We start from the raw sequence: 19,443 nt of genomic DNA, 5'->3' as shown, positions 1-19,443 counted from the left end.
AGTACTCTCTTGGTATTTAAAGCCAACTTCTGATGTGGGTGTGCTGTGATCAGGACGCAGGATGTTCTCTGCTGATAACTCAGGCCTGATCGTGGTGTGGAAGACGACAGGAAGTGAAGGAAAGAAGAGTCTGCTGAGTCAGCGCTGGGTTGTGGAGAAGGTACAGGAGAGGAGGTTAACTCATACAGTTCATATGTTCAATATGTAAAGTATAACTGAGCATGTGTCCTGCAGGAGATCTCAGAGAGCGACCTGCTCAGCGTCCCCATCAACAAACTGCAGCTGCATCCCAACGGACGCTGCCTGCTGATCCACGCCAGAGACAGCGTGCTCCGGATGATGGACCTGCGCATGTAAATCTCATACTTCATATGTAACCTGCTGGTTTTCTGCTTCAGATGCAAATCTTATATTTGTTTATGACTGAGGGTGGGAGGGCAACTCAAAGTGTAAATGTGACAACAAAGAAACATGTAGTGTATAGAAATGGGATCAATAAAGTACACCTGATCTCATGTTGATGTTACCTCATGCCTGTGGTCAGCCTGGCGGTGAAGCGGTACATCGGGGCCACGAACTACCGAGAGAGGCTCTGCAGCACCTTCACCCCCTGTGGGAGCTTCCTGTTCTCAGGCAGCGAGGACGGCATGGCCTACGTCTGGAACACCGACACCGGTCAGACCCTCTTATTGTCATTACTATGACATACCTATATCTATCTATATACCTGCAGCTGACCCCCCCCCCCCCCCTCTCTCAGGAGACCAGCTGGCGGTGTACTCGGAGCTGAGTTTCTCCACCGCGCTGCACGGGGTCTGCTTTCACCCCCACGAAAACATGGTGGCCTTCAGTGCCTTCGGACAGGAACAGCTGATCCACCTCTACCTGCACGACCGCACAGGTGAGAACACACACACACTCACACACACACACACACACACACACACACACACACACACACACACACACACACACACACACACACACACACACACACACACACACACACACACACACACACACACACAGATACACACACACACACACACACACACACACACACACACACACACACACACACACACAGATACAAACACACACACACACACACACACAGATACACACACAGATACACACACACACACACAGATACACACACAGATACACACACACACACACACACACACACACACACACACACACACAGTCAATGGGTTGACCCTGACCCTGACCCAGTCAATATGCAAATAAAATAAACTTTTATAACACATTAAAAACTGGCATAATTTTAAAACAACTTCATTTATGGGATATAAGAGAAATCACATCGACCAATCATATCTCTGTTCTCTGTCCTCCCCCAAAGTGATCACAGCTGACAGTTCCAGCTCCTTCTGTACTTGACTCCAGGCAGGAGGGGCAGCGTATTTAAAGCAGCTTGACCCAGGTCTGTTCTCCCTTTAGGAACCGGCCTCTGGTCAACTAGAACAAATTGATCTGGAAAAAGAACTGTGAGATTTTCTGAGATTATTCCGTGAAAGAGAACAACATTACAGAAAGATGATGTGTTTTATTTAGGAGAGATACATTTAAAAAATGTGCAAAACAAACATGAATACTCACTGAAGTAGAAATGATGAGAATAAAGTCTAAAAGAATATTTGTATTTTTTGTTGTAAATGTATCACGTCCTTTTATACGTCTTCATCATTAGTGTTTCACAGCAGGGGGTGTTATAGCATTCAACCCTAACCTAAGTGTCCCCCCCCCATGTCTCTCTGTCAGTGTCCCAGCTGGAGGGCCAGAGTCTGAAGGCCAGCAGCAGGTCGTCCTCTGCAGACCCCCGGACCCCCCCCGCCCCCCCCCTGCAGGACTCCATGGATCAGCTGATCCTCACCACCAGGCTGGCTCTGAAGATGCAGAGCGTCAAGCAGCAGCTCGACTCTGTGCTGGTTAATATCCTTTATCATAACAACTATTATTATTATTTATTTGTATAAATATATATTTTTATTGCTATTATTATTAATACTATTATTTTAGTTTTATTATTATTGCTTTGTTATTTTTATCATTGCTAATATTATGAATACCTATTATATATTATTTCTTAATATGTTTGCCTTTATTTGTATTATAATTATTATACATATAATCATTATATAAAGTTATTGATAGTAACAAATCAAAACCTTTATTGTTATTTTTTTGTCCTTTTTATTTAAAATATTATTTGATATGTTTTTTTTTTCAGGAGCCTCCTCGGTCCTCTCTGTCCGGACACAACGAGCCAGGTGCTGCCAGGGTGTCACATCTAACATCTCCATCAACCTGTCAATCAAACAGAGCTGGTTACTTATAGTGTGTGTGTGTGTGTGTGTGTGTGTGTGTGTGTGTGTGTGTGTGTGTGTGTGTGTGTGTGTGTGTGTGTGTGTGTGTGTGTGTGTGTGTGTGTGTGTGTGTGTGTGTGTGTGTGTGTGTGTGTGTGTGTGTGTGTGTGTGTGTGTGTGTGTGTGTGTGTGTGTGTGTGTGTGTGTGTGTGTGTGTGTGTGTGTGTGTGTGTGTGTGTGTGTGTGTGTGTGTGTGTGTGTGTGTGTGTGTGTGTGTGTGTGTGTGTGTGTGTGTGTTTCAGATAAAATGAGCTTCATTCACTCAGGGAGGAGCTTCACCCCTGACTCTGTCACAGTGAGTTTTAAATCAGATTCAAGTGGATTTAAAAAAGTATTTTCTTTCATTTTAAACCCCAAACACTCCTCTAGGAATCCTCATAATAATTCATAAGGATAACGGTTAGTAGCAGTTGTAGTAAACACACGCTTAGTGAACCTGGTCTTATTGAGGTGATGTAACATTCATGGCCTTCATATCAACAATAGACCTCATTCAGTAACTTCATCCTAAATGTGTTTCTACTGCTCTAACCCGCAACAATGTGACCAGGAGTCCCATACAGACGCTCTTTGTAAAGCTGCATATTTAATACCATGGGAGCATTATTACTAATCTGATTACAGACATGTGGGAAAGAAGTCCTGAACACAGAGTATAGTCCGGCTCCTTTTCACTAAATACATATATTTCATGTATTCTTCACCTTGGATTGACCTCTCTACTTTGAATCAAGAGCAAGATTATTGATGAAATGTGTTCATGTGAAGTAGATGTGTGTTTGAAGTGAAATTAATCTCCTACCCCTCTTGTTTCAGACGGGGTTAAACTCTACGCTGCCCCCCCCCTCCTTCCTCTCTCCTCACGCCAAACTGCAGATCTCTGGATCTGTGGCCGAGACGCTGATCCCCCAGGCCTCGCTCAGCACTCAGCAGCGTGAGTTATTACACTGCTGTTACACTGCTGTTACACTGGTGTTACACTGCTGTTACACTGCTGTTACACTGCTGTTACACTGGTTTTACACTGCTGTTACACTGGTGTTACATTGCTGTTACACTGGTGTTACACTGCTGTTACACTGCTGTTACACTGGTGTTACACTGCTGTTACATTGCTGTTACACTGGTGTTACACTGCTGTTACACTGCTGTTACACTGGTGTTACACTGCTGTTACATTGCTGTTACACTGGTGTTACACTGCTGTTACACTGCTGTTACACTGGTGTTACACTGCTGTTACATTGCTGTTACACTGGTGTTACACTGCTGTTACACTGGTGTTACACTGCTGTTACATTGCTGTTACACTGGTGTTACACTGCTGTTACACTGCTGTTACACTGGTGTTACATTGCTGTTACACTGCTGTTACACTGGTGTTACACTGGTGTTACACTGGTGTTACACTGCTGTTACATTGCTGTTACACTGGTGTTACACTGCTGTTACACTGGTGTTACACTGGTGTTACACTGCTGTTACACTGCTGTTACACTGGTGTTACACTGCTGTTACACTGCTGTTACACTGCTGTTACACTGGTGTTACACTGCTGTTACACTGGTGTTACACTGCTGTTACACTGCTGTTACACTGGTGTTACACTGCTGTTACACTGATGTTACACTGCTGTTACACTGGTGTTACACTGCTGTTACATTGCTGTTACACTGGTGTTACACTGCTGTTACACTGGTGTTACACTGCTGTTACACTGCTGTTACACTGCTGTTACACTGGTGTTACACTGCTGTTACACTGGTGTTACACTGGTGTTACACTGGTGTTACACTGGTGTTACACTGCTGTTACACTGGTGTTACACTGGTGTTACACTGCTGTTACACTGGTGTTACACTGCTGTTACACTGCTGTTACACTGCTGTTACACTGGTGTTAAACTGCTGTTACACTGGTGTTACACTGGTGTTACACTGGTGTTACACTGCTGTTACACTGGTGTTACACTGCTGTTACACTGGTGTTACACTGGTGTTACACTGCTGTTACACTGCTGTTACACTGGTGTTACACTGGTGTTACACTGCTGTTACACTGGTGTTACACTGCTGTTACACTGAGTTTTTACACTGTTATTTTAACAAACAGAGACTCTAAATCGCTTCAGAATAGCTAGTAGGACACATATATAAAGCCTCTGTGTGGTTGGTGGCCCCTGGTCTGATAATCCTGGGAATGTGGGGTCACATATTTGTTGGATTACAGCTGAGCAGATCAGGAGTGAATGTTCTCCGTGTAGTGGAACATGTTTTCCATGTTGAAACATGTTCTCCGTGTAGTGGAACATGGTCTCCATGTTGAAACATGTTCTCCGTGTAGTGGAACATGTTCTCCATGTTGAAACATGTTCTCCGTGTAGTGGAACATGGTCTCCATGTTCCACTACACGGAGAACATGTTTCAACATGGTCTCCATGTTGAAACATGTTCTCCGTGTAGTGGAACATGGTCTCCATGTTGAAACATGTTCTCCGTGTAGTGGAACATGGTCTCCATGTTGAAACATGTTCTCCGTGTAGTGGAACATGTTCTCCATGTTGAAACATGTTCTCCGTGTAGTGGAACATGTTCTCCATGTTGAAACATGTTCTCCGTGTAGTGGAACATGGTCTCCATGTTGAAACATGTTCTCCGTGTAGTGGAACATGTTCTCCATGTTGAAACATGTTCTCCGTGTAGTTGAACATGTTCTCCATGTTGAAACATGTTCTCCGTGTAGTTGAACATGTTCTCCATGTTGAAACATGTTCTCCGTGTAGTGGAACATGGTCTCCATGTTGAAACATGTTCTCCGTGTAGTGGAACATGTTCTCCATGTTGAAACATGTTCTCCGTGTAGTGGAACATGGTCTCCATGTTGAAACATGTTCTCCGTGTAGTGGAACATGTTCTCCATGTTGAAACATGTTCTCCGTGTAGTGGAACATGTTCTCCATGTTGAAACATGTTCTCCGTGTAGTGGAACATGTTCTCCATGTTGAAACATGTTCTCCGTGTAGTTGAACATGTTCTCCATGTTGAAACATGTTCTCCGTGTAGTGGAACATGGTCTCCATGTTGAAACATGTTCTCCGTGTAGTGGAACATGTTCTCCATGTTGAAACATGTTCTCCGTGTAGTGGAACATGTTTTCCATGTTGAAACATGTTCTCCGTGTAGTGGAACATGTTCTCCATGTTGAAACATGTTCTCCGTGTAGTGGAACATGGTCTCCATGTTGAAACATGTTCTCCGTGTAGTGGAACATGTTCTCCATGTTGAAACATGTTCTCCGTGTAGTGGAACATGGTCTCCATGTTGAAACATGTTCTCCGTGTAGTGGAACATGGTCTCCATGTTGAAACATGTTCTCCGTGTAGTGGAACATGGTCTCCATGTTGAAACATGTTCTCCGTGTAGTGGAACATGGTCTCCATGTTGAAACATGTTCTCCGTGTAGTGGAACATGTTCTCCATGTTGAAACATGTTCTCCGTGTAGTGGAACATGTTCTCCATGTTGAAACATGTTCTCCGTACCCAGACGGGCCTCTGATCGTTTACACCTGTGTCCGTACGTCTGTAATGAATCACTGCTTCCTGTTGCACTCCAACACTCCAACAAGCTAACAGCCGATTGTCCCTGTCCCTTCAGGAGGCTTCAGTCCAGTGGGTCAGCGTCTGAGAGGAGCCTCCAGGCTGCACACGGTAACAGATCATACGGTGTATTATAAAAGGGTTTCTAGTTCACTGAGCATTTAGTCAGCTGCTAAAGCTATTTGTGCTGCTGCAGGATTAAAAGGGTTTCCAGGGGTCCTTTAAAAACATGAAACTGAAACATTTTGAGATGTTTGTGTGTCTCTCCTCCAGAGCGTCTCGGACCGTGTCTCTGCAAGAGGACATGTCTCTGCAGGAGGACATGCCTCTGCAGGAGGACATGAGACAGAGTCAGCTGATCAACAGGTGGTGAGTCTTAATCCATCAATCAATGTAGTTCCTCAGAGACTCCTATAGGCCTGCTGCTGGTTTCAGAGAACAGCTTTCAGGAGCTTCAGTTTCACTTCCCCCCCCTGCAGGTGGTGTCTCTGTACGACTACAGGGCGTCCCGCTCTGACGAGCTAACGCTGCGCCGCGGGGACGAGGTCCAGGTCCTCTACAGGGACAACGAGAACTGGTGGTTTGGACGGCTGTCTGACGGACAGCAGGGATACTTCCTGTCCTCATACGTCTCCGACCAGAGTGAGAGAGAGGGAGGGGGGGGGGGGGGGTTAGGATCATGGATGTTTAATAAGTACTGGATACAGCGTTGGAGGCGGGGCCTGTTCATTATGAGAGCTGCTCATTGACTCATGAGGACAACATGGCCTGACATGTTAGAGAGCAAAACGTCACAGATTACCCATCATGCCTTGCTGTCAGAGCAGTAGTACCTGTATGTAGCTCATAGAGCGCAGTTTAGTTTCCCCTTAAGCCACGCCTCATTCATTAAGCCCCACCTCCTGTCATTAAGCTCCACCCCCGATCTCCCGCTCTTCAGTAGAATGAATGGAGAGAGAAAGTAAATCTGGATTAGGTTTTTAGTGCATTTTACAACTTTACGGACCAAATGATTCTAAAAAGGGATATCACATAGGTCATACTGGGTAGTTTCTTAAGATGATCCTCTGATTGACATACGTCTCTTTCCCAATGTTAGTCAATGTGAGAAAGTCTTTCTGGGCCAGTGACGTCACGGACTGATACGGAAGTTGCAGTAACGCCGTTTGGACACTAGGAATATTTTCCTCAGTGTGCGGAGCACTTCCTGGGGGCTTGGTTATAATGCAATGTGTAAAAGATGCATTGTGGGTAAGAGTTATTGTCTGTCGCAGGAGACGAGGAGGGGGCTCCGGCTGCTGAGGAGACGGAGAGGAAGACTCCCACCAGGGTGAGGGGACGCCATCCTACAGATTAATCTACTGCTGGTTCTGATGATATGATACTGGTTTAAAGGAGACCTGATGGTGGTCTTCATCACTTCCTGTCTCTCTCCAGGTGTCTGCTGCCATCAGTTCCTCCGGAGAGCTCCGCTTCCTGTCAGAGACAAACGACACAGAGCCAGAGACACAGGACACCAGGTGAGACACTGAGACACAGGACACCAGGTGAGACACTGAGACACAGGAAACCAGGTGAGACACTGGGACACCAGGTGACACACTGAGACACAGGAGACCAGGTGAGACACTGGGACACCAGGTGAGACACTGAGACACAGGACACCAGGTGAGACACTGACAGAGACACAGGACACCAGGTGAGACACAGGACACCAGGTGAGACACTGAGACACAGGACACCAGTTGAGACACTGACAGAGACACAGGACACCAGGTGAGACACAGACACAGACAGAGACACAGGACACCAGGTGAGACACAGAGACACAGGACACCAGGTGAGACACTGAGACACAGGACACCAGGTGAGACACAGAGACACAGGACGCCAGGTGAGAGACTGAGACACAGGACACCAGGTGAGACACTGGGATACCAGGTGAGACACAGGACACCAGGTGAGACACTGACAGAGACACAGGACACCAGGTGACACACAGGACACCAGGTGAGACACTGACAGAGACACAGGACACCAGGTGAGACACAGGACACCAGGTGAGACACTGGGACACCAGGTGAGACACAGGACACCAGGTGAGACACTGACAGAGACACAGGACACCAGGTGAGACACAGGACACCAGGTGAGACACTGACAGAGACACCAGGTGAGACACTGACAGAGACACAAGACACCAGGTGAGACACTGACAGAAACACAGGACACCAGGTGAGACACTGACAGAGACACCAGGTGAGACACTGACAGAGACACAAGACACCAGGTGAGACACTGACAGAGACACAAGACACCAGGTGAGACACTGACAGAGACACAGGACACCAGGTGAGACACTGACAGAGACACAGGACACCAGGTGAGACACAGAGACACAGGACGCCAGGTGAGAGACTGAGACACAGGACACCAGGTAAGACACTGACAGCAACACAGGACACCAGGTGAGACACTGAGACACAGGACACCAGGTGAGACACTGAGACACAGGACACCAGGTGAGACACAGGACACCAGGTGAGACACTGACAGAGACACCAGGTGAGACACTGACAGAGACACCAGGTGAGACACTGACAGAGACACAAGACACCAGGTGAGACCCTGACAGAGACACAGGACACCAGGTGAGACACAGGACACCAGGTGAGACACTGACAGAGACACCAGGTGAGACACTGACAGAGACACAAGACACCAGGTGAGACACTGACAGAGACACAGGACACCAGGTGAGACACAGGACACCAGGTGAGACACTGAGAGAGACACAGGACACCAGGTGAGACACAGGACACCAGGTGAGACACAGGACACCAGGTGAGACACTGACAGAGACACAAGACACCAGGTGAGACACTGACAGAGACACAGGACACCATGTGAGACACAGGACATTAGGTGAGACACTGACAGAGACACTGGACACCAGGTGAGACACATGACACCAGGTGAGACACTGACAGAGACACCAGGTGAGACACTGACAGAGACACAAGACACCAGGTGAGACACTGACAGGGACACAGGACACCAGGTGAGACACTGACAGAGACACAGGACACCAGGTGAGACACTGACTGAGATATAGACAACAATAAACAATAAATAGTGACTGTTGTTGTGTTCCTGCAGAGTGAGGAGGAAGAAGAGGTTGAAGAAGGCGGGACTTCCTGCTTCAGACACTCCTCAGGAGACGAGCAGGAGGAGAGGAAGATCAACAGACAGTCCTCTGGCTCACAGACACTCAGGACACAGCAACGCTGCCTTCACTCCTGACACGTAGACTACAGACACGTAGACTACGGACACGTAGACTACAGACACGTAGACTACAGACACGTAGATTACAGACACGTAGACTACAGACACGTAGACTACAGACACGTAGATTACAGACACGTAGATTACAGAGACGTAGACTACAGACACGTAGATTACAGACACGTAGACTACAGAGACGTAGACTACAGACACGTAGATTACAGACACGTAGATTACAGACACGTAGACTACAGACACGTAGACTACAGACACGTAGACTACGGACACGTAGACTACGGAGACGTAGACTACGGACACGTAGACTACAGAGACATAGACTACAGACACGTAGACTACAGAGACATAGACTACACGTAGACTACAGAGACATAGACTACAGACACGTAGACTACAGACACGTAGACTACAGACACGTAGATTACAGACACGTAGACTACAGACACGTAGACTACAGACATGTAGACTACGGACACGTAGACTACAGAGACATAGACTACAGACACGTAGACTACAGAGACATAGACTACAGAGACGTAGACTACAGAGACATAGACTACAGACACGTAGACTACAGACACGTAGACTACAGACACGTAGACTACAGAGACGTAGACTACAGAGACATAGACTACAGACACGTAGACTACAGACACGTAGACTACAGACACGTAGATTACAGAGACGTAGATTACAGACACGTAGATTACAGACACGTAGACTACAGACACGTAGACTACAGAGACGTAGATTACAGAGACGTAGACTACGGACACGTAGACTAAAGACACGTAGACTACAGAGACGTAGACTACGGACACGTAGACTACAGACACGTAGACTACAGAGACGTAGACTACGGACACGTAGACTACAGACACGTAGATGACAGACACGTAGATTACGGACACGTAGACTACGGAGACGTAGACTACGGAGACGTAGACTACGGACACGTAGACTACGGACACGTAGACTACAGACACGTAGACTACAGACACGTAGACTACAGACACGTAGACTACAGAGACGTAGACTACAGACACGTAGACTACAGACACGTAGACTACAGAGACGTAGACTACAGACACGTAGACTACAGACACGTAGACTACAGAGACATAGACTACAGAGACATAGACTACAGACACGTAGACTACAGACACGTAGACTACAGACACGTAGACTACAGAGACATAGACTACAGACACGTAGACTACAGACACGTAGACTACAGAGACATAGACTACAGAGACGTAGACTACAGACACGTAGACTCCAGACACGTAGACTCCAGACATGTAGACTACAGACCCGTAGACTACAGACACTACAGACACGTAGACTACAGACCGTAGACTACAGACACGTATACTACGGACACGTAGACTCCAGACACGTAGACTACAGACACTACAGACACGTAGACTCCAGACCCGTAGACTACAGACACTACAGACACATAGACTACAGACACGTAGACTACAGACACGTAGACTACGGACCCGTAGACTACGGACACGTAGACTACGGACACGTAGACTACGGACACGTAGACTACAGACACGTAGACTACAGACACTACAGACACGTAGACTACAGACCCGTAGACTACAGACACTACAGACACGTAGACTACAGACACGTAGACTACAGACCCGTAGACTACAGACACGTAGACTACAGAGAGCTCCATGTTTCTCCATGTATTATGCACACTTGCCCTGCAGCTGTTCTTATTTCTGACGTCAGTATGTTGAAGTGTTTACATGTTACCGCTGATATAAAGAAACTAGATTTATGTCCTCAGCCTGTCAGAGATTACTCCTCTTCCTCACAGATATATATTTGTACATCATGTAAAGGCACAGGTTTGATATCAGACTTGTTTTTATAATAAAAACACTTGAAAGCGATATTTTGAATTTGCTTCGATTTTTGAACATACCTGTAAAACCATGATAATTATTATTATATATTACTAAGAATTATTTATAAGTAGTGTGGGGGAAACTTCTGAAGGAGTCAGGACTCAGAGACACGAGGAGAGCTGGAGCTCTGATGGAGTCAGGACTCAGAGAGACACGAGGAGAGCTGGAGCTCTGATGGAGTCAGGACTCAGAGAGACACGAGGAGAGCTGGAGCTCTGATGGAGTCAGGACTCAGAGAGACACAAGGAGAGCTGGAGCTCTGATGGAGTCAGGACTCAGAGACACGAGGAGAGCTGGAGCTCTGATGGAGTCAGGACTCAGAGAGACACGAGGAGAGCTGGAGCTCTGATGGAGTCAGGACTCAGAGAGACACGAGGAGAGCTGGAGCTCTGATGGAGTCAGGACTCAGAGACACGAGGAGAGCTGGAGCTCTGATGGAGTCAGGACTCAAAGAGACACGAGGAGAGCTGGAGCTCTGATGGAGTCAGGACTCAGAGACACGAGGAGAGCTGGAGCTCTGATGGAGTCAGGACTCAAAGAGATACGAGGAGAGCTGGAGCTCTGATGGAGTCAGGACTCAAAGAGACACGAGGAGAGCTGAAGCTCTGATGGAGTCAGGACTCAGAGACACGAGGAGAGCTGGAGCTCTGATGGAGTCAGGACTCAGAAAGACACGAGGAGAGCTGGAGCTCTGATGGAGTCAGGACTCAGAGAGACACGAGGAGAGCTGGAGCTCTGATGGAGTCAGGACTCAGAGAGACACGAGGAGAGCTGGAGCTCTGATGGAGTCAGGACTCAGAGAGACACGAGGAGAGCTGGAGCTCTGATGGAGTCAGGACTCAAAGAGACACGAGGAGAGCTGGAGCTCTGATGGAGTCGGGACTCAGAGAGACACGAGGAGAGCTGGAGCTCTGATGGAGTCGGGACTCAAAGAGACACGAGGAGAGCTGGAGCTCTGATGGAGTCGGGACTCAGAGAGACACGAGGAGAGCTGGAGCTCTGATGGAGTCGGGACTCAGAGAGACACGAGGAGAGCTGGAGCTCTGATGGAGTCAGGACTCAGAGAGACACGAGGAGAGCTGGAGCTCTGATGGAGTCAGGACTCAGAGAGACACGAGGAGAGCTGGAGCTCTGATGGAGTCAGGACTCAGAGACACGAGGAGAGCTGGAGCTCTGATGGAGTCAGGACTCAGAGAGACGAGGAGAACTGGAGCTCTGATGGAGTCAGGACTCAGAGACACGAGGAGAGCTGGAGCTCTGATGGAGTCAGGACTCAGAGAGACACGAGGAGAGCTGGAGCTCTGATGGAGTCAGGACTCAGAGAGACGAGGAGAGCTGGAGCTCTGATGGAGTCAGGACTCAGAGAGACGAGGAGAGCTGGAGCTCTGATGGAGTCAGGACTCAGAGACACGAGGAGAGCTGGAGCTCTGATGGAGTCAGGACTCAGAGAGACACGAGGAGAGCTGGAGCTCTGATGGAGTCAGGACTCAGAGAGACGAGGAGAGCTGGAGCTCTGATGGAGTCAGGACTCAGAGAGACACGAGGAGAGCTGGAGCTCTGATGGAGTCAGGACTCAGAGAGACACGAGGAGAGCTGGAGCTCTGATGGAGTCAGGACTCAGAGAGACACGAGGAGAGCTGGAGCTCTGATGGAGTCGGGACTCAAAGAGACACGAGGAGAGCTGGAGCTCTGATGGAGTCGGGACTCAGAGAGACACGAGGAGAGCTGGAGCTCTGATGGAGTCGGGACTCAAAGAGACACGAGGAGAGCTGGAGCTCTGATGGAGTCAGGACTCAGAGAGACACGAGGAGAGCTGGAGCTCTGATGGAGTCAGGACTCAGAGACACAAGGAGAGCTGGAGCTCTGATGGAGTCAGGACTCAGAGAGACACGAGGAGAGCTGGAGCTCTGATGGAGCCAGGACTCAGAGACACGAGGAGAGCTGGAGCTCTGATGGAGTCAGGACTCAGAGAGACACGAGGAGAGCTGGAGCTCTGATGGAGTCAGGACTCAAAGAGACACGAGGAGAGCTGGAGCTCTGATGGAGTCAGGACTCAGAGAGACACGAGGAGAGCTGGAGCTCTGATGGAGTCAGGACTCAGAGAGACGAGGAGAGCTGGAGCTCTGATGGAGTCAGGACTCAGAGAGACACAAGGAGAGCTGGAGCTCAGATGGAGTCAGGACTCAGAGAGACACGAGGAGAGTAGGAGCTCTGATGGAGTCAGGACTCAGAGAGACACAGAGAGCTGGAGCTCTGATGGAGTCAGGACTCAGAGAGACACGAGGAGAGCTGGAGCTCTGATGGAGTCAGGACTCAGAGACACGAGGAGAGCTGGAGCTCTGATGGAGTCAGGACTCAGAGAGACACGAGGAGAGCTGGAGCTCTGATGGAGTCAGGACTCAGAGACACGAGGAGAGCTGGAGCTCTGATGGAGTCAGGACTCAGAGAGACACGAGGAGAGCTGGAGCTCTGATGGAGTCAGGACTCAGAGACACGAGGAGAGCTGGAGCTCTGATGGAGTCAGGACTCAGAGAGACACGAGGAGAGCTGGAGCTCTGATGGAGTCAGGACTCAGAGAGACACGAGGAGAGCTGGAGCTTTGATGGAGTCAGGACTCAGAGAAACGAGGAGAGCTGGAGCTCTGATGGAGTCAGGACTCAGAGACACGAGGAGAGCTGGAGCTCTGATGGAGTCAGGACTCAGAGAGACACGAGGAGAGCTGGAGCTCTGATGGAGTCAGGACTCAGAGAGACACGAGGAGAGCTGGAGCTCTGATGGAGTCAGGACTCAGAGAGACACGAGGAGAGCTGGAGCTCTGATGGAGTCAGGACTCAGAGAGACACGAGGAGAGCTGGAGCTCTGATGGAGTCAGGACTCAGAGAGACAAGGAGAGCTGGAGCTCTGATGGAGTCAGGACTCAGAGAGACAAGGAGAGCTGGAGCTCTGATGGAGTCAGGACTCAGAGAGACACGAGGAGAGCTGGAGCTCTGATGGAGTCAGGACTCAGAGACACGAGGAGAGCTGGAGCTCTGATGGAGTCAGGACTCAGAGAGACACGAGGAGAGCTGGAGCTTTGATGGAGTCAGGACTCAGAGAAACGAGGAGAGCTGGAGCTCTGATGGAGTCAGGACTCAGAGAGACACGAGGAGAGCTGGAGTTCTGATGGAGTCAGGACTCAGAGAGACACGAGGAGAGCTGGAGTTCTGATGGAGTCAGGACTCAGAGACACGAGGAGAGCTGGAGCTCTGATGGAGTCAGGACTCAGAGAGACACGAGGAGAGCTGGAGCTCTGATGGAGTCAGGACTCAGAGAGACACGAGGAGAGCTGGAGCTTTGATGGAGTCAGGACTCAGCGAGACAAGGAGAGCTGGAGCTCTGATGGAGTCAGGACTCAGAGAGACACGAGGAGAGCTGGAGCTCTGATGGAGTCAGGACTCAGAGACACGAGGAGAGCTGGAGCTCTGATGGAGTCAGGACTCAAAGAGACACGAGGAGAGCTGGAGCTCTGATGGAGTCAGGACTCAGAGAGACACGAGGAGAGCTGGAGCTCTGATGGAGTCAGGACTCAGAGAGACACGAGGAGAGCTGGAGCTCTGATGGAGTCAGGACTCAGAGAGACACGAGGAGAGCTGGAGCTCTGATGGAGTCAGGACTCAGAGAGATACGAGGAGAGCTGGAGCTCTGATGGAGTCAGGACTCAGAGACACGAGGAGAGCTGGAGCTCTGATGGAGTCAGGACTCAGAGAGACACGAGGAGAGCTGGAGCTCTGATGGAGTCAGGACTCAGAGAGACACGAAGAGAGCTGGAGCTCTGATGGAGTCAGGACTCAGAGACACGAGGAGAGCTGGAGCTCTGATGGAGTCAGGACTCAGAGAGACACGAGGAGAGCTGGAGCTCTGATGGAGTCAGGACTCAGAGACACGAGGAGAGCTGGAGCTCTGATGGAGTCAGGACTCAGAGAGACACGAGGAGAGCTGGAGCTCTGATGGAGTCAGGACTCAGAGAGACGAGGAGAGCTGGAGCTCTGATGGAGTCAGGACTCAGAGAGACATGAGGAGAGCTGGAGCTCTGATGGAGTCAGGACTCAGAGAGACGAGGAGAGCTGGAGCTCTGATGGAGTCAGGACTCAGAGACACACGAGGAGAGCTGGAGCTCTGATGGAGTCAGGACTCAGAGACACGAGGAGAGCTGGAGCTCTGATGTCAAACACTGACGGTTTATTTGGAGCTTCGGCCAGAGAATTCACAAGACATGTCACGGGTCACGGTCTGACCACACGGTAGAGATGACCCCTCCTGTAGCTCCAGGTTGTAACTAGTTCAGAGTGTAATGATCAACATTCTTCAATAGATAGACTAAACAGCTGAGGACACTGAATCACAGTTGTTGTTCCTTATGGCTCGGGGTCATCTACACCCCGAGAAGGATGTGTTCCAGGTGCCTCACAACAATAACTATCTCTGCCCGAGAGCTGCCCGGTCACAAACTGGTAACAACAACAACTTGCTAGGGCAGCCCCTCCTTAAGGGAGATAGCGGCTGCTCGAGGCTGGGCCTCTGCGTCAGAGGGCGAAGGAGGAGGACATGCAAGGCGAATGATTCCCTGACAAGTAGAGTTGCATATAAAGGAATATGTTCGTTAGGGTGCTATGATTTAAAATTCTCCAGATTATAACATGATGTATGAATAAACGGGAGGATTTTTTATTCACATATGTTCCGTTTTTATTGAACATGTTCAGTCAGAAGAGGAGGCACAGAATCACGACGTGCAGTGAATGCAACACGATGCAGATTGTTATCACATCAGATCAATCAAAGTGGGCCCAGTGTGGATCCCTGTGGGACGCCAGGGGGAAGCTTACAGGACGCAAACAACTGTAAACCAAATTCATTAATTTAAACAATAAAAACACACCAGCCTCTGTTTGCACCGTGACCTGTCAGACTCTTCTTCATGTTTTTATTATAATTACACAAGTCTTTCCCAGAGTGCAGTGCGTTGATGATGTGATGCAGAAAGACCGTTAAGCCGCTCCGGAAACAAAGGAGCATTTATTCAGCTCTGTTCCAGTCACTCATTATATAATCACTCATTCATCAGCGTTAAGCTTTTAGCTCTCAGGAAACAGTCTGGAGGAAACACACATTTAGAAAACTGTTCATAAAAACACATGAACTTATTTACATGAAGAATAAATCATTAATAAATGGAATAATGATATCGAAATAAACGTTTTACTGTTACGAAACAATTCAACAATAAATAATTATGTTTAATGCTAAAATGTATTCATCTTGAAAACATTTTTTTTTAAAGTTTGTTTATTTATTATTATTATAATAGTATTTTTTTTACCAGTATTTGTTATTGATAATACATTTTTAGATAATAATAGTTTTTTTAAGAATCTAAAATATGTTTAAAGATGTTTAATTAAATATTATTATAAATAATAATAATGCATTTTATTTAAAGGTCCCATGTCATGCTCTTCTGGTTATTACCCGTCCCCTTGTGTTTTGTAGCTTTTTCTGCATGTAAACGGACCGCTAGTGGAGCCTCGCAGATGGGGGTGCTGCAGCCCCCTCAGCACCCCCCCCTTTCCATTCGCTGTGTCTCGCAGACCCCACGCAGCAACCAGGAAACGACACCAGTAACCCAGCTCACACTGTCCGCTCCTCGAGCCTCACAGGGTGAAGCAGCGAGCCCCCCAACCTCCCCCCAACACGGCACCCAGACCCCACGCAGCATCCTCACCCGTTTGTCCTTACTGGGGTCATTTCCTGGTTGCTAACAAACGCCATTGTAACACATAATCACATGTTCAGCTGTAACGGTGGTGGACTCATCAGAACAGAGTGGTCGAGCTGACCAATCAGAGCACAGTGGGCTCACAGGGAGGTGGGGGGCAAGAGCTCCAACAAACCGTGTAGGACGGAGAGTGAATACACACACTATACAGAGATGCTGTTTGAGAAACTAATGTGAGTTTGGAGCATTGAACAATGTACATCTATTCTAGCAGACCTCAGCAATGGAACTATGATCAGTAGAAATGGCCATGGGACTTTTAAATATAACTTTTCTAAGAATAAACATTTAACGAGGAATTAATAATATGTTGTAACCTTTAAAAAAATCTAAATGTGTTTTTACAAATAAATGATTAACCATATGTAAATCACAAATATGTAAATAATATTTAAAATCTTTTTATATATATTTAAACTGTTAGATTAGTGCAATAATATATTAACAAAGTAAACAATAACATTGAAGCATTCATATTGATTTCGTTGTTTTTAAACAATAATATTTATATTTTCTAAAGTGCAAACAAATACAAATTCACCTTGGTCTTATATAAATTATTTAAAGGCATTTAAAATAAAGTAAACACATGTTGTTGTTGTTGTTGTTGTTGTTCAGTCAGAGAGCAGAGGGGAGTGCTCGCTGGTCGTTGGACCTTCTGAAACCATTCTATACAAACAGAAATAAAGTTATTAAAATACACGAGGTAATAATATTATAAAATATATTTGAGGAATATCCCAAACAGAGAATATAAAATAAAGTACATTTACCTCTGGGAGGGGGGGTGTCTCAGGTAATAAACAGCCAGCAGCAGAGCCTGAGGAGACAGAGCTCATGACTTCACATGATGACACACACACACACACACACACACACACACACACACACACACACACACACACACACACACACACACACACACACACACACACACACACACACACACACACACACACACACACACACACACACACACACACACACACACACACACACACACTCTGTGTGACCCTCAGCAGGAGGTCAGGAGGCTGAGAGAGACAGAGATTTACTCTCAAGTGTTTTTCAACAGAAAAAAAAGCCTTGCAGTGTCGGTGCTTCTGCAGATCCAAACGTTATGTTTAGAAAAGTTTTATTTTTAAATCCAAATATATTTATTTTTCAGAAATTCTTATTTCGAAATCCATAGGCGCTTTCACACCGGAGTACTTTACCAAGGAATAGTTCCAATAGTTCTTGGAATGTTGCGTTCACACCAAAAAGATCTGGAACTAGAACTTAGTTCATGTGAACCTTTTCAGTCCCTGCTAGAGAGGTGGTAACCTTCCTGGGGAGGAAAAGGTTCTATTTCGTATATGGCTTCGCCCTCTAAGGCTATCGCTATTGGGTAATCCCCCTGCGCCCCCGCACAGCACTGAAACACTTGTAGTCCACGCCCACCCGCAAGGTGGGCCCCAACCTCGGGCTTCCTTCCGGTATAAATAGGAAGGAGGCCCGACAACCTGCTCCCTCTTTTTTTCAGCAAACCTCAGCAGTTACTGAAGCACAGAACCATTAAACACCATGAGCAACAACTGCGTCCGAGGTCGTCCCTCATGTGGTTCAGGATATATCATGAGCTATGACCAGCACGCAATGTGTGAATCCTGCCTGGGGTCAGAGCACGCGGACGCGGCTCTCAGCCAGCAGGTCGCTTGCTCACATTGTGCCGTCTCCCATCAGCCGGCAGGAAGACGCTGACGCTCTAGCTGCTGCGGCCGACGAGGACGATTGGCCCGTCCAGGAGCACGTGGACGGCAGCCTGTCTCTGGAGCCGAGTGCCGGGCAGGAGTCGGACGACTCCTACCCCGTCTCACTCCATGGTTCACCGTGCGGTTCTCCCCTCCCTCCTCTCCCCCGAACGGGGGAGACAGAGTCGGAGCAGGGGGCTGGTTTGGCGGCCGAGCATGCGGTCCCCTTCTCCGTCGCCACAGGGCTGTCTCCCAGGCGAGGATTTCCGCGTGGGTGACACAGATCCAGCGCCACCTCGGGCTGCAGCAGGCGTCTGTTACGGAGACGGCCAGAAAAGTGCTACTGGACGCTCCAATCAGCCGTACGGGCTGTTAGGACCCCAGTTCCACGCCATGGTGGAGTCCATGAAGACGGCCGCGGAACAGGCGGACGGCATTCACCAGCATGTCAGCTGGCTCCAGTCTGCTGAGCGCCCACAGCGGCACCAACGCCCGCAGCAGGCTTTGGCGGCTGCAGGGGCTCCGTCCCACGTCTCCGCTCCCCTGCCACCCCAGAGACAGGGTCTCCCGGCGGCGAGTCAAAGGGGAGTGAGGCTCCCCCGCTCCTGGTCTGCTCCGCAAGAGCCTCCGAGGAAGCGGAGCCGGTAATTAAGCCGGCTGCCACTAATCT

The 19,443-nt window shown here is 48.4% G+C and overlaps 2 protein-coding genes across 2 annotated transcripts in view; one reads left to right on the top strand and one right to left on the bottom strand.

Annotated features, from left to right (window-relative positions):
* The window catches only part of ahi1 (Abelson helper integration site 1), a 30,082-nt gene extending 20,445 nt beyond the window's left edge, over positions 1 to 9,637 (top strand). Inside the window, exons 15-28 of the mRNA XM_079693332.1 lie at positions 54 to 160; positions 235 to 353; positions 545 to 675; positions 761 to 901; positions 1,786 to 1,952; positions 2,255 to 2,294; positions 2,633 to 2,685; positions 3,207 to 3,324; positions 6,047 to 6,099; positions 6,262 to 6,357; positions 6,468 to 6,630; positions 7,263 to 7,318; positions 7,426 to 7,508; positions 9,148 to 9,637. Of these exons, the coding sequence (XP_079549458.1) occupies positions 54 to 160; positions 235 to 353; positions 545 to 675; positions 761 to 901; positions 1,786 to 1,952; positions 2,255 to 2,294; positions 2,633 to 2,685; positions 3,207 to 3,324; positions 6,047 to 6,099; positions 6,262 to 6,357; positions 6,468 to 6,630; positions 7,263 to 7,318; positions 7,426 to 7,508; positions 9,148 to 9,298 (1,478 nt within the window). The 3' untranslated portion in view covers positions 9,299 to 9,637. The remainder of the gene's footprint in view (positions 1 to 53; positions 161 to 234; positions 354 to 544; positions 676 to 760; positions 902 to 1,785; positions 1,953 to 2,254; positions 2,295 to 2,632; positions 2,686 to 3,206; positions 3,325 to 6,046; positions 6,100 to 6,261; positions 6,358 to 6,467; positions 6,631 to 7,262; positions 7,319 to 7,425; positions 7,509 to 9,147) is intronic.
* A 7,879-nt stretch (positions 9,638 to 17,516) lies between these two features.
* slc18b1 (solute carrier family 18 member B1) overlaps positions 17,517 to 19,443 on the bottom strand; it is a gene marked incomplete at its 5' end in the record, with an annotated part of 15,439 nt that continues 13,512 nt past the window's right edge. Inside the window, 2 exons of the mRNA XM_079692896.1 lie at positions 17,517 to 17,709; positions 17,814 to 17,860. Of these exons, the coding sequence (XP_079549022.1) occupies positions 17,655 to 17,709; positions 17,814 to 17,860 (102 nt within the window). The 3' untranslated portion in view covers positions 17,517 to 17,654. The remainder of the gene's footprint in view (positions 17,710 to 17,813; positions 17,861 to 19,443) is intronic.

The sequence above is a fragment of the Notothenia rossii genome (genome assembly GCF_949606895.1).
Source record: "Notothenia rossii genome assembly, chromosome: 7".
Lineage (NCBI taxonomy): Eukaryota > Metazoa > Chordata > Actinopteri > Perciformes > Nototheniidae > Notothenia > Notothenia rossii.
Note: the sequence above shows the minus strand (reverse complement) of the source record. Positions and strands in the feature narration are given on the sequence as shown.